Source organism: Mustela nigripes, unplaced genomic scaffold (assembly GCF_022355385.1).
Source record: "Mustela nigripes isolate SB6536 unplaced genomic scaffold, MUSNIG.SB6536 HiC_scaffold_75, whole genome shotgun sequence".
Lineage (NCBI taxonomy): Eukaryota > Metazoa > Chordata > Mammalia > Carnivora > Mustelidae > Mustela > Mustela nigripes.
This window is the reverse complement of record NW_026739490.1, coordinates 4,668,219-4,682,271: the sequence shown is the minus strand read 5'-3', so window position 1 is coordinate 4,682,271 and position 14,053 is coordinate 4,668,219. Positions and strand designations below refer to the sequence as shown.

Genomic DNA, 14,053 nt, shown 5'->3' with positions numbered 1-14,053 from the left:
GGCGTGGGGTTTGATCTCAGAACCCTGAGATCATGACCTGAACCGAAATCAAGAGTTGGACGCCTAACCGACTGAGATTACAGGTGCCCCTAAAATGTTTTTTTTTTTTTTTTAAGATTTTATTTATTTACTTGACAGAGATCACAAGTAGGCAGAGAGGGAGGAAGGGAAGCAGGCTCTCTGCTGAGCAGGGAACCTGATGCAGGGCTCGATCCCAGGAACCCGGGAACCATGACCTGAGCCGAAGGCAGAGGCTTTAACCCACTGAGCCACCCAGGCGCTCCTCTAAAATGTTGGTTCTTAATGATGCCAGGTCCGTTTTTATGGCAGGGACAGGGCATGGAGTCTCCATTCGAGTTGAGAGGACACAGCATGGTTCAGCCTGGGACCTCCAGGCCCCGCGCAGGAAGTCTGCCTCAGCTGCCCCAGGTCCTCACAGGCCCTAGGGAAGCCAGTCCTGGGAGGGACTTGAGGGCCCTGGGGCAGCTCCCTTTCCTTTCCCTCAGGTGTTTCTTTGGTAAGGAGGAGGGGCCCACCCCAAGGAAATTCGGAAAAGCCTGTTGTGTGCAATGGGAGTGGAGGGAGCGTAATGCTGGGGGGTCACTCCCAGGCTTATTTCTGGACTGGTAGGCAGGTCTGGAGAATGTCCCTTCCTTTGCTGTTCCTCAGTCCTGGCAGCATGGCCCAGGGCCTGCATTTAACTGTTGTTTCCTCCCCTAAGGTGCATCAGTGTGTGTGGGCGAGGACAAAACATTGTTTCTGTGCTCCCCACTTGCCTGCGAGGCTTGGCTGGGTTGTTGCCCCAGGAAGGGCCAGCAGCCCAGCCTCCTCTGAATTGTCTCCTTGGTGCAGAGTACTGTCTGGCTGGGGCTCAGATGTGCAATGCTAGGGGCTTGTCTGCTCCCCGCCTGGTGATTCTGGATACGGCCCTACCTGGAGGGAACACGCAGGCCACTGGGGAGGGGACCCCAAAGGACCGCATGCCACCTGGATGGGGTGGGTGCATAGAGCTTCAGACTGCACAGCCCAGTTTGGATGATGGCCCAGGCCCACAGGACACCATCCCCCTTTGTTAACCTTTAGCTAGCCATCCCTCCAAACAATGAATGGGCTCGTACCCACGCAGGTTGCCCGGGAGCAGAGCCGCACAGCTGGTGGAGGAGGGGTTTTGGTTGTGCCCCAGTCTCTGCTCCCCAATCCATGCCCTGGTTGTACATACCTCTTCTACCCAGCTGGCGGGCCGGCCGGCCTGTGTTGCCGGTTCCAAGGAGGGCGATGCCAGCTCCCCTTGGGGCTGCTTTTCCCAGATGACCAAGGGCATTGAGCATGTCCTGTGACTGTTGGGCCACTCCCTCACCCCAGGTTTGCCTCTTCTATTGGAGTTGGTAGTCATCAACTTTGTGGTGTTGCTGGTTAGCAGGAATCCTTCGCATATCTAGAGAGGAGGCCTTTTCAGTTGAGGTAGGTCTTCTCTCACCTGCTCCCTTGGTCTGTGGTTTACTCAGCAAGCCAAAGTGCTGTAAGGGAGGTCATGGGATGGCTGGGGGCCAGAGGCTCTACTACTGCTGGGGCTCCCAGGTAACACGCAGGGGGTGCTTCCGAGTCCCAGATCTGGATTCCCCACTGCGTGCCGTGGGGCCTCTGTCCAGGTACCAAGTGACCAAGCCAGGAACACAGACCCTTCTCCCCTCCACCAGACCAATCCCCACATCATGCCGTCGGGGTCTTCCACTGCTCTTCATCCCCACTATCAGTGTCTTGGTGCGGCATGCAGCCCCCGCCCCACCCCCACATACAGAATCAGTACCCACCCCCAGAGGGCATCCCTCACAACGGCGGCTCTGACCTCCATGAGCCTGGTTTTCAGTCTGCTGGGCTGCTCTGCAGCTGCCTCTGGGAGCCCAGGCCCAGGGCCACAAGGCCCACCCATCTCTCTTCCACCACTGTGGCTCACTACAGGCCCCAAGCCTTCTCCTCCAGGCCCTTGCATATGCCATGCCCTTGACAACACCTCCCCTGCGGTTGCCTGGCAACACAGCAGCGCCAGGGCCTCCTGGATCTTCCACAGGCCCCTGTTGGGCCAGCATCCGCTGTGTGGAGTTGGAGGTGACAGCCTGTGGTCCTCAGCAAACACGGGTCCCTTTTCCTTTCTCCCCCCTTTACATCAAACTTTTTATTCTCCAGTGGCCCTGAGGCTGCGGCAGGGCGGGACAGCTGAGATGGAAGCTAGAAACAGGAGCTTTATTCTCTAGTGTGCATATAGCAAATTCCTTACACAATCAAGGAAATGGTTTCTCTTTCAGACATCTGACTCTTTTATCAAAAGAAAATCCGTCCTTAGTCCTACTCTGGACAGAAGTTGCCCTGAGCAGTGTCACTGACCCAAGTAAAAGGCTAATGGGGACAGGTATGGGCCCCCACCATGGAACAACCCCCCCCCATGCCTAATATCCTAGGCCTGATGGGACAGCAGGAAGGGGATGCAGCACAGAACCACGCCCCAAAAGACCCCATCCCTCTCCCCACGGGGCTGCAGACTCAGTCTGGGAAGAGCCAGAGGGACAGGGAAAGGGATATGGCGCGGGCCTGCTGGTCAGGGCCTCAGTCAGTGCTCGGCATCCATGGCATCCAGATACTTGGCTTCAATGATTCGGGGCAGCAGGTTGTAGCTGGGCAGGGGGATAAGAGACCTCAAGGTGAGCACTGGGTCAGAGAGCAAAAGTGGGGGGGCATCTGCCCCTGCCCCTCCCCAGGGGTAGACTGGGTGCCACCCCCAGCCCCCACCCGGCGGCCCTTACCGGATGGGGATCATGACAATCATGATGAGAGGGAAGATCATCTTCATGTAGGGCAGGTTGCTCATGCCGAAGGCACAGAGCAGCAGCAGCTGCAGGACCTGCAGGCCGGTGAAGTAGTGGATCTTCCTCTGGGGCACCCTCCGGATGTAGTGGGTGGGCGGGTACGAGGTCTGTGGGCGGCAGAGACCTGCTGTGGGCAGGCCTGGAGCCCGTATGCCCACCCTGCCCCTTGCCCTTGGGGCTGAGGCTCACCTGGTCCTTGAGCAGCAGGGCCACGCGCTCGAAGAGTTGGTTGCCATCGATGGAGGTAAGCGCGATGTAGAGGAAGAGGCCGTAAAGCACGGGCTTGGGGATCCACTGCAACGGGAAGGGAAGCAGCAGGAGGGAGAAGCCCACCAGGATGCTGGCGCCCAGGGTGGTCAGCCGTGTCTCCTTCACGTTCACAATTCTGCACAGCCACAGGGTACCGGGTCACCTCTAGGCCCTAGTCCCCAGAGCCGCATCCCTCCCCAGGTCCCCATGGCTCAGGGTTACCCCCATTTCAGGGCCCATATGACAAGCCTCAGGTCTTAAGGGACCTGGCCCCCACTCACGTCTCATAAATGTGCCCGTTCTCCACACGCTCCTCCACCAAAGCCAGGGCCCGCACATGCAGTGGGGAATGGGGGTAGGCGGCGTGGATCCAGGGCAGCCCGAACAATGACAGCCCGCTGTTGATGATGGCGATGAGCAGGAGGTCCCAGTGGTAGGCAGTGCCCTTCACCAGCCTGCAGCAGAGGGTGGGGGCACATGTGGCTGGATCTCTGTGACCCCAGGGAGGCTGGGGCACATGCTCAGCCCTCCCAGCCTCGCCCCACAAACCTGTTCTCCGGGGCATTGGCTAAGGCAGCCACCAAGTTCTGCTCGATGAAGAAGAGCAAGGAGAGCAGGAAGCCCAGGCCCATGGCACTGGCGATGGCCCCCAGGGACAGGGAGTGCATCTCAGCCGCCTCAAAGACTCTCTTGTTAGGGTTGTAGCGGAACTGGCTCACTGCAGCAGATACAGGCCCCTGCTCAAGCCTGTGGCACCCAGGGACCAACCTCACCCCACTGCACCCCCTGCCAGACCCCAACTCACTTTTGATTTCCCGGAAGCCGTAGGAGCAGATGAGGGAGAAGGTGAGCACCGAGATGGGCAAGGCACAGTCTGACAGGATCTCCCGCATGTAGGGGTGTAGGTAGGGGCTGGGGACATGGGTGGGGAGTGTGAGTGCGGCCTGGGAGCTGGCGCCTTCTTTCCCTCACCCGCAGGGCCCCCCTCACCTCTTCTTGAACTGGTAGAGGGTGTAGCTCAGCCACAGCGTGCCCAGCATAATAAGGAGGCTGAGCACCGCGGTCTCCCGGCCTGGGGGGTCAGCCTGGTGGCTCCCGGGTGTCGGCTGTAGTGAGCTGGCCGGGAGGCTGCTGTTGAGGGCTGTGTGGAGGCTGGTGTTGAGGTCGGTGCTGAGACCCAGCAGGCTCACCAGGGAAGTGCTCTCTGTGTTGTAGGTCCCAAAGTCATGGTGGTAGTAGTACTTCTGAAAGACTGTGGATACAGGCCAGCAGGCTTCAGCGGTCTGAGCTCTGGAAGATGAGGCCCAGCTCTCTTCTGGATATGGGGGAGAAAGAGCTTCTGGGGGGATGGGGAAAGGGAGGGGCTGCCTTTCTCTGTCAGACAGGAGGACCCCACTGACTTGCTTGTCCCCCACCATCTCTGACACTGCCTCACACCTGGCCCTGTGCCTCTGATCCCGCCTGAGGCAGCCCTGTCGCCCTCCAGCACATGGCACCGTGGCTTCCTGCTGGTCACAGCTCCTGAGAGCGCCCTGGACCGGGGAAGGAGCCTTAGCTTGCATGCTGCTTGGTGGTCCTGGCCACAGCCCACAGTCCCCCAGCTCAACTCAGTTTCCCCTGCAGCAGGTGGCCACCGACTGGACACTCACTTTTGGCCATGCCCTTGACAGCGTCCAGCATGAATGTGATGGAAATGAACAGGGCAATGATCTCTTCTGTTGACCTGCCGGGGTGATGTAGGGGGAGGGGGATGTCATGCCTCATCAGATGGTGATGAAGTGTCAGGGCACCGGGGTGGGGATGGGGAGGCTTCCCTGAGCCTCTGCACAGTCTCGGACCTCTTCCTGCCACGAAGACCAGGGTCCCACACTTCTGTCTCAGGGCAGTGATGTGGAGGGGGCACCCCATCCACTCTAGGGTTATAGGGCCTCAGAGGCTGGCGTGGAGACTGCCCCAGGTCCCCAGCCTTGGTCTCCCCTCCTGGCTGAGGGTCCCAGAAGCTCGGGAAAGGCCCTGTCACCTCTTGAAGAGACGCATGATGAGACTGAGGTTGAAGAGGGCATAAAGTGCGAGAAAGAAACTGTTCCACAGGCCCGTCCACGCATAGAAGGTGCTGAAGTCCAGATTGTAGTCGTCACAGATACCACAAATTACTGCAGGACGAGGGGGGTGGTCAGAGCTGGGCAGGGGCTGGGGACCTTGGGAGCCACCTCCCCACGGCCAGTGCAAAGGCACCTTGGATGTAGAGGGCCAAGGGCGCAGTGGTCAAGAGCACCACCAGTGGCTGTCCAGAGAAGAGGGCATATAGGAGGCCTCCGATGCCCTGCCCTGCCATGGTCTTCTGCACATCTGAGGAAGCGGGGGACGTCAGGGGGCTGGGTCACTGCAGCCCTGGGCCTCCCGCTCCACCCCCCACCCCACCTCCTCCCCTCACCGATAGCCCCGTTTGTGTTCTCATCGTTGAGGGACCCAAAAGCGATGGTGGGCAGGAGGCAGGCGAAGTAGAGGAACAGCGTGGTGGTGATGTATTTGCCCACAGCCTTGTTTTTCCCAATAATGCCTAGGGATGGGACAGGACAGGAAATTTGCTGGGATGCAGGACAGGCCCATGTGTTGTCCTGGGACCAAAGCCACAGGCTGAGCTGTGGCGGGGGGGTGGGGGGAGGAACCGTAGGGCCACGTACCGTCTGTGAAGTCCAGCGGGTACACGGGGAACCTGCGGGCAATGTCCTCCCGGATGCCCTTCCCCACAGGGAGAAAATCTTTGCGCTTCAGGGGCTGGGGAAGGGGACAGATGTCAGCTCTGGCCTGTGGCCCTTGCCCCACCAACCCCGCCCAGGTCTGCATCCCTGCTGTACCTTGGGGGGTCTGTGTATGTGGATGGAGGTCATGCTGTAGCCCTTGGCGCTGAGGGCTGGGCACTGGCTCACCATAGTGAGCAGCTGTCTCTGACGCACCAGCGCCTCCTTGAATTCCTCCTCTGTGCGTGTCTTCAGGAGCTCCTGGCGGAAGGTGATGTCCAAGAACATGGTGGCGAACGTGCGCGCCACCTCTGTGGCAGTCTTGGTACTTTTCTGGGGGCGGGAGACGGGAAGTCACACCTGAGGTTCCTGGCAAATGGAGGGGTCCCCGCCCCACCCTTGTCATCACTGATAGTCCTGAGCCTGTCGCAGGTGCCCCCAATGTGACTAGCAGCACGTTTTGTCCCCCAAAGTTCAGGCGTTAGTGGAATCAGCCAGGATTCCTGCCTGGTCAGCAGATCACTAGAACCAGTGTCAAGTCTCCCAATTTCCTTCATAAACTCATGAGTTCTTAAAATGTGAGGTACTGATGCAGGAACACAGACCTGCATCATCACAGATAATGAGATCACAGTGACAGAGACAAGCCCTTACCCAGTTCCACTTTACTGGTATTATTCCCATCATCTGCTGGTTTATTTGATTTCCTGAGGGGCTCCAGGCCTCTCAAGCCTTCTCCCTGTTGCCTGACCAAAGCCAACTCATGTCCAGCCTCCCCCATGACAACCTGTCCTCTGGGAGCAGCATCTATCCCTTCATGCTGCCCAGGGCAGTCCCCCAGGCCTGTCCTGCCCACGCTTTGCTTTCCTGTTTGCTCCAGAACAGGCTCACTCTCCGGAGAAGGAGCCGGGTGTTGGGCTGGCTGGCCTGTCACAAGGCATGAGTCCAGCCACTTGACCCTCAGGATACAGCCCCTTCTTCCTCTCTGACCACCTCACCAGCTGTCACTCCCTCTGCCCCATGTGCTGCCCATGTTCCCTCTCCCCAGCACTGTAACCTCCCAGGGAGGGACATTCCCCTCAGCACCAGTTTTGCCTAAGAGCAAGCCCATAGAGGAGGGCCATGCCAAGCTTTGAGTCTATCAGAGGCAGGGGCAGAATCATCAAGAAGCTAAAGGAAATTTAAGCATGAAGGCCCTTCTCAGGCCTGGCAAGGGGCCTTCCCCATTTTCCATTTATGATTTTGAAATCCATTTCCTTCAGAAAAGACTCCCCAAACCATACTAGCTTCAGCCTCCCACACAAGTAGGATGTACCCCTGACCATGCAGAAGTGGGGATCCATGGCCAGCAAATCATAGAGCTGGCCAACTGGGAGAAAGATAGGTGTTGGGGCAGGCTGATGAAAAGCCCCCACATTTGAATAAAGCTAATTTTAACAAGTATCTCTTTCAGTCAAGAAGGAAATACAGCCTTATGGGCAACCTCAGGGGGAATTAGGGCTGGATGAGGACCTAGCAGGATGCTTCAGAGAGACTCAGTGGGGCAGACAGGAAGGACAGCATGAGCACGAGGCCCTCAAGGGCCCAGACTGTGGGGTCCCCCAGCACGCGGAGGAGTTGCCCCTGGAGAGAGGGCCAAGTAGTCTGGGACCTTCATTCACGAAACAGCCCCCTCCAGAACCCTACTCACCGTCTTGGGAGGGGCCAGCACCAGGATAACGAACCGCACCTCACAGGAATTCTCCCCCCAGTTCTGAGGGCGAACCAGACGGCTGATGCACACGTGTCGCCTCAGCAGGGCCTTGGAGGTGCAGCTGCCAGGGGCGGGGAGGGCACACGGTTGCCACCCTGGGAGCTGGGCTTCCCCCCACACTCCACCCCTGACTTTGACCCCCAGCAACCTCTGACAGGAGTGCTCCCACCCTCTGTCCCAAAACTGGGTGGGCCCGCTTATTGCCAGGGAAGCCACCCTGCAGGCCTCCAACTCACATGATGCAGATCCAGGACTGCTGGTATTGCACCCCCGTGACCGTGGCAGTGACCCCCTGGATGGTATCAGACAGCAGGTGGGCTGAGGGCAGAGCGGACAGGGTCAGAGGGCCCACCTCCCTGAGCCCCTGGGCCCCACCAGGGAGACGGGCCCCACCTTTCCCCTCCGTGGGGGCCCCGGCATCAGTGAAGAGCATGGCCATGAACAGGTCCAAGTTGCAGTCAGGCTCCGTGTTTTGGGGGTCGTGGGCTAAGCGGCACAGCATGGCCCGCAGCACGTCATCCAGCGAGGTAGCCGTCTCGTTCAGGATGATGCTGGCCCGGGCCAGGAAGCCGTCCAGGTCCCGGTGCGCCCGGATCTCCTCCTCAAAGTTCTTCAGCTTCAGGTACTGCGGGGACCGCGTGCACAGAGCAGCACAGAGCCACAGCAGCCGGTAAGGGAGATGCGCTCTGGTGACCTGGGCGCCTCCTCTGCGGCGGCCCCGCCCCCAGGACGGACACCCGCGCTCTGAGAGGGAAGGCCCCCCCACCCAGACCCACCATAGCCAAGTGTGAGAGGTCTGTCCGCTGTGACAGGGAAGCAGGCACCTCCACCCCCCTAATGGGTGGCCCGGGACCACACGTCCCCTGTCCTGCCAGCGGGCCACTCACCTTGCGTGAGGTGTGAAGGAGCCCGCAGCCGCCAGGCGAGTCATTCTCGGCTAGGGAAAAGCGGGAGGGCTCAGTGGGCTGCCCCACCGCGTCAGGACTCTCTCCATGGAGTGCAGCTGTATCTGCCCAGCACCCAGGCCCCTGCCCGTCCCCCCCCCCAGCCTGTCCCTGCTACAACCCCCATACCAGCCTGGGTGGGCTGCACCTCGAGGTTGACGTTGACAAAAAAACGGATGCTCTCGCCAGACACAATGGAGGAGTTGACCGTGTCGAAGGCCTCATCCCCCAGGCTCTCCTCACGGGTTTCAGAGGCATCATCCATGTCACACTTGAGGTAGCCTGGAGACCCAACCACCACCGAGAGAGAACCCCCCAAGAGGGCCCAGCTGTCAGTGCTACACACCAGAGGGAGGGACTCCAGGCTGTCCCAGTCCGCACACTCTCAGCGAGTGGTGAGGGCGGCCTCTTGTAGGCCAGGAAGGAAGCCTCAGGCCCAGGTGGGCCGAATTGCTCATCCCGGCCTAGCCCCAATTAGAGAATGGACGCCAGCCGGCAGCCCCCACCCAACAGCTTTCTCCAACATTCTTCAGCTGCAGGAACCAGGGCCCTGCACCGTTCTGACCCATGTGTATCCTTTCAGCTACAGAAAAACATGGTCATTCCACAGCTCTGGGCCCAGAAGGTGGTGCAGTGATGCAGTTAAGACTGGCCTCTGCCCTCCCCGAACCCCCAAATTACGGGACCCAGATCTGCCGGGCTCCCTAGATGGGACCCAAGGGAAACTACTACGGTGTCCAGCCGTCTCCCCACCGTACTGGCACAGAGTTTTAGAGGGCTTTCTTTCAGGGAGGGCATGCAGGCCGAAGCATCAAGGCTGAGAGACTTGGTCCAGACAGCAGACAAGGCCCAGAAAGGAGGGGAGCCAGAGACACAGGGACTAAGGGAGGGACCCCAGGAGACACCTAGTGGCGGGCAGGAGGAGTGCTCTGGCACCTTGGGACTCCCTGCCAGAGGGGAGCCTTTTCCTGGGTGGGCCATACTTCCAACAACGGCTCACAGCCCTGGCGCCCCTCCTCTAGAGGAAGCCTTCCTGGTGACACGCAAATGTTCCACCCTTGCTTGAGCTCCTCATGACCTCTGGGATGGCAGTTTGGGCCAGGCCTGCTACCCCTGTCACGACCCCCCAGTCCTTCAGGCCCAGGGCCACTCCCGACCTCTGATCTGTCACTCCTCAGGCCAGGTGACCAACACCCCAGACATGCCAGTGCCTGCCCTCCGAGCAGAGGGCTTCCCTCCCTAGAGGGCCTTCCTCAAGGCTCCACAGAAGCTTCCTCTTCCGGCCAGCCCTCCCAGGGCCCTGCTGGCACCCTTTCCTGACTGTCCTGTGGGTCCCTAGGGTTCACCACCTGTGAATGCTCCCAGGAAAGGGGGTCTTAGAGCCCAGACCCCACCAAGGTCTGACAAACACCTGTGCAGGGACAGGGAAGGGTCAGCAGCACGTCCACACCTGCCAGGCAGTGACTCACCCTGACTCACTTCCACTCCAGCCCGCCGGTTTCCTCTGCACATCCCAGGCCCCGTCCCCCCGTGGCCTGTGCTTAGCCTGGCCCCTTTTGGGCAGGAGGGCCTAGGTTTGCACTGTACTCAGAGTTCCGAGCTAAAAGATATCCTTCCCTTTTTTTGCCATGGAGCTCATGTCCACAAGAAACCCCCTTCTCCTCAGCCCCCACCTGCCCTAGCATCCCTTCCATCACACTCACCAGCACCCTTTATTCCTGGGCACTGCCCTTCACACTGTCCCTTCTCCCCTACTCTGGGCTCTACCTAGGACCTGCCCAGCTAACATGACCAGGTCCCTGCAATGCTCCTAGGAGGCCATGTCCCCACGTCCATCCTATAAGCCCAACCACACACCTAATCCACTTGCCAGCAGCCTGGCCCCCACAGTCACCAGGCCCTGAGGACCCTGAGTCAGACGCTATCACCACTGTCCAAGCACCATCCCACTGAACACCCCTCGGATGGTCAGGCCAGCGCCCACGTCTGGGTACAGGAGTCCCCTGAGACACAGAGATGGGGAGAGCTGGTCTGGAACAAGCAGGAGAGCTGAAGTGAGGAAAGGTTCGGTTCCATGGATTTAGAGGGACAATAGCAGCCCCTCCCTCACAAGGCTGGGCAGGGACTGAGGGACAAGGGCATATATGGCATGGCCTAAAGTCTGACCCAGTAACCACAGCATTCTAACAGCGAACCAAGGGAGGTCACCAGATGGTCCTCAGAGCCCAGGAGAGGGAACTGCCTTCCCTCCCAGGACCACCGGAGTGGCCTCTCAGTGTCGGAGGCGATTGTCAACTGTACCGTACCTAACCATACCACCACCTCCTGGAGGGGAAGATCTAAAGGCTTCCCAGCAACAGCAGAGGCCACAGGTGGGGGCTCAATGCCATGAGTACCCTGCTGGAGGGACCAGGTCCCCTAGAGACCAAGCTCCTTGAGTTAATGCCATGAGTACCCTGCTGGAGGGACCAGGTCCCCTAGAGACCAAGGAGCTCTCTCTGTACATCCCCCCACAGAGGCACTCACCTACATCCTCAAGGTATCCATTCTGCGACATGATGGAAGAGGATTGCTCTGCAAGGGAAACCCAGGAATTGTTACCAGCTCCACGGACCAGCCGTGGACAGTCTCTCCTGTGCCCAGCCGCTCCCCACCCTACATCAACCCTGCCCGTGCCTTCTTACCCTTCCCAGGTACCCAACACAGGCCAACCTGGGGTGCGGGGGGGAGGGGGGGAGCAGGGGCTTGCACTAGGCAGGGGCCCCCTAAGGAACCAGAGGAAGCCCAGCCCGGTACTCTTCAGCCAGTCTCCTAGGGTCTCCCCAAGTGGGAAAGGGCCAAGTAGGGTGGTGGGGAGCCATTCCCAGCCCCGTTTCCCCCAGGAGTTATTAACAGTACCCAGCACGGGTTTGTAGACGGTGTTATTCAGCACCGGCTGCGAGAGCTGGAGGGTGGGGGCCTGTCCTTCCACCCTCCACGTAGTGGCCGGCCTCCCTGTCTCGCTGTTTCGATGCCAAGCCCAGGACCTGGGCGGGGGACCTCTTGCCTCCACATACTTCCTCTCACTCTCACGTTGGTCCCAGGGGCCATCAACACCCATCACACGTGCAGTTGCCCCCAACCGCACGCGCCCGGGGTCACAGGGGGCCGACTTGGCAACGGCCTCCTCCCCTCAGTGCCACCCGCGTCCCGGGCCTCCTGGGAGGCGGAGCCGTTGGTCCTCCAGGGAGAAGGCGGGGCGGGGTGGGGGCGGGGAGCGCCGGGCACGCTCACCACGCCGGGGCCCCGGATGGTCGCAACTGTTTGTGGCGCTCGGTGCGAGGAAGGAAGCTAGAGGAGGGGCGCGTGCACGAGAGGAAAGAGCCTCCAGACTCCGAGACCCTGGGGGTCTGGGGGCAGGATGCGGAGGAACGCGCAGGACAGGAGCCGGGGCTACATCTAGAAGGGAGGGGCGGGGGCGGTAAAGCCAGCATCTGAGGGATGGGCAGAGGACGAGGGCGACGAGGGTCTGGAAGAGTGCGGGTAGTGCACGCCTTATTCTCATCCCGGACGCCCCACGTGCGGGTAAATAATGGTCGTACAAAGCCCTGGCTTGCCCTCAGGCGTCAGGGCCTTGAGGTAAAAACTGCAGCGGCCTCGCAGGGGACAGTCGGTGGCCCCGGGATCCCTAAGAGTGGGCAGGTTTCTCCGCAGCGCCGGGGGCGAGAAGGTGTCGGGGCAGAACGTAACGAGAGACGGCAGCGTACCGGCTGGAAAGGGTCCAGCTCGGGGTGCTAAGGACCCCATGGCTCCATTCCAATCACTTCCACGCCCCACCCCTTCACTGGCTACCGCACTGGTTCAAAGACTAAGAATTTCAAGTCGGCGATAGAGCATCGAATCAAGCACTCAATGTCCACGAGGCCTCCCTCCACCACTCGTGTACTCCCCGCCCCGTCTCCCCGTCTCCCCGTCCCTCTCGGCCGAACTTACACCTGACCCCAGGCCTAGGAAGCTTCCACGACCCCCTCGCCCACCGTGGCCCAGGGCCTCTGCAGGCCCAGGGCAGGCGCGTTCTCCCCGGTGCTCCGACGGCTCCGCGACCCCGCCGAACACCCGTTCGCCGCGGAGAACGGACGGCCCTCCCGCCGCCTCCCTGCCGCGCCTGCAGGCTCAGGTACCCACCGCATGGCTGGATATGGAACATGCGCCGGGCGGCCGCGGCCATGGCCCCGCCGATCGGCCGCCGGACGGCTGCACACACGCGCGCACGCTCGGGGTCCTCACCCCTGATCTCCGGGACCCCGAACTTGGTGATTCGGGCGGGCCAGCGGCCGGAGCCGGCGACACACCCCCGCGCCGCGCCTGGGTCCTAATGCCGCTCGACGCCCCGCCCCAGTGCCGCCCCGGGCGGGGTCCCGTTCGCCAGCCCGGCGCCCTCACCCGCGCTCCTGTCGGTCCCAAGCAGGCTGCTCCCGGGATCCCAGGGCGACTCCTCCAGAACGTGTAGATCGGGCTCCTACGAGCCCGCGTGCCCCCCCAGGCGTCGCCGGATTAGGGGCTGGGCGGGGCCGGGAAGTTTCTGGGAAGAAGCTCGACGGGCCCGGGACCCACGAAAATTGAGTCTCTGCGGCGGGTCGCGGGAGGACTCCTCCGGCGTCAGCTTTATGCGTGCTGCCGGCCCCCCGCCCCGGGCTCGGCAGGGGACCTCGGCCTGGCCCAGCCCGCCAGCTGCCCCGCCCCCTCCATTCATCCCAGTAGCTCGAGTGGTAAACCCTCCTTCTCCTCCTCCAGGAAGCGCGCCCGGACTAACTAGAAGGGCCGGCATGCTTCCCTGGGCTACGCCCTAGTTCGCCTAGCCAGCGACGCTCCTGGCTTGGCGGCGTCGGGTTTGCTCGCTGCGCGCCTCTAAGTTTTTTCTTCTGGCCTCCGCGCGCCCCCGGCATTCTCTTGGGTCAAGGTCTTGGCTCGCGGCTTCTTTCCTTCCCAAAGTGGCCCCGCCGTCCGGTTTTCCTTCCCGACCGGCCGGCGGGGACGGGGACGGCGGGGGGGGGGCGCCCGACTCGGGGACGTGCATTCGCCAGCGCCTGGTCTTCTGCGAATCTAGAGAGCGCGCGCGCGTTTGTAAGGGAGGCGGTGCTGCGGGAAGGCTGCTGGCTACCGCTGCGACGGGTCAGGCAAATCCAGCCGGTGCGATGATACCCTGGCCTGACCTTGGGTGTCCTCTCGGGAAACGATTCCACGGCACTTGAGCCCCAGTTGGACTCAGGAACTCTCCCCACCAGTGTTAACCCCCATCCCTCTACACACTGTCTGATGGCCCGAGGACTAGCAGCGACTCCCCGCCCCCCCCAACCTCCTGCTGGGAGGGAGTCGTCGGCCACTGTCCCCTAGGCTTGGAAGCGGGCCAACAGGCTGGGCAAGCAGAGGGTGAGCCCACCTCCGCGTAGAGGTTGCCTTGCAGCCCTCAAGGGCTCCTGGTGCTTTGAGGAAGCCCTATGCACAGAGCAAGTGAGCTCAGCTACC

At 61.2% G+C, this 14,053-nt stretch overlaps 1 protein-coding gene across 5 annotated transcripts; it reads right to left on the bottom strand.

Annotated features, from left to right (window-relative positions):
- Positions 1-2,222: 2,222 nt before the first annotated feature.
- Positions 2,223-13,559, bottom strand: SLC4A11 (solute carrier family 4 member 11). Of its 5 annotated transcripts, none has more exons than XM_059386515.1 (20): positions 12,971-13,559; positions 11,075-11,122; positions 8,678-8,830; positions 8,492-8,541; positions 7,998-8,229; positions 7,841-7,922; positions 7,542-7,665; positions 5,969-6,184; positions 5,795-5,888; positions 5,545-5,670; positions 5,346-5,459; positions 5,131-5,263; positions 4,760-4,833; positions 4,101-4,425; positions 3,916-4,022; positions 3,660-3,828; positions 3,392-3,565; positions 3,051-3,246; positions 2,799-2,968; positions 2,223-2,669 (listed from the first exon to the last, which is right to left on the bottom strand). In XM_059386515.1, exons 2-20 carry the CDS (start codon positions 11,103-11,105, stop codon positions 2,606-2,608), a joined length of 2,634 nt encoding a protein of 877 aa, XP_059242498.1. In that variant the 5' UTR covers positions 11,106-11,122; positions 12,971-13,559; the 3' UTR covers positions 2,223-2,605. The 5 variants fall into 5 exon arrangements, with proteins under 5 accessions (XP_059242498.1, XP_059242497.1, XP_059242499.1 ...); XM_059386514.1 differs by lacking the exon at positions 12,971-13,559 and adding an exon at positions 12,713-12,866; XM_059386516.1 differs by lacking the exon at positions 12,971-13,559 and adding an exon at positions 12,713-12,866 and having other exon boundaries at positions 4,101-4,362.
- Positions 13,560-14,053: the final 494 nt, after the last annotated feature.

What these genes read in the sequence shown, in the direction of transcription:
- SLC4A11 (XM_059386514.1), bottom strand. Translation starts at nt 12,755, where the DNA reads ATGGCCGCGGCCGCCCGGCGCATGTTCCATATCCAGCCATGCG. An exon ending in CAGTCCTGGATCTGCATCAT is followed by an intron (nt 7,666 to 7,840) that starts GTGAGTTGGAGG and finishes CGCCCCTGGCAG; the next exon opens with CTGCACCTCCAAGGCCCTGC. An exon ending in GAACACAAACGGGGCTATCG is followed by an intron (nt 5,460 to 5,544) that starts GTGAGGGGAGGA and finishes CCGCTTCCTCAG; the next exon opens with ATGTGCAGAAGACCATGGCA.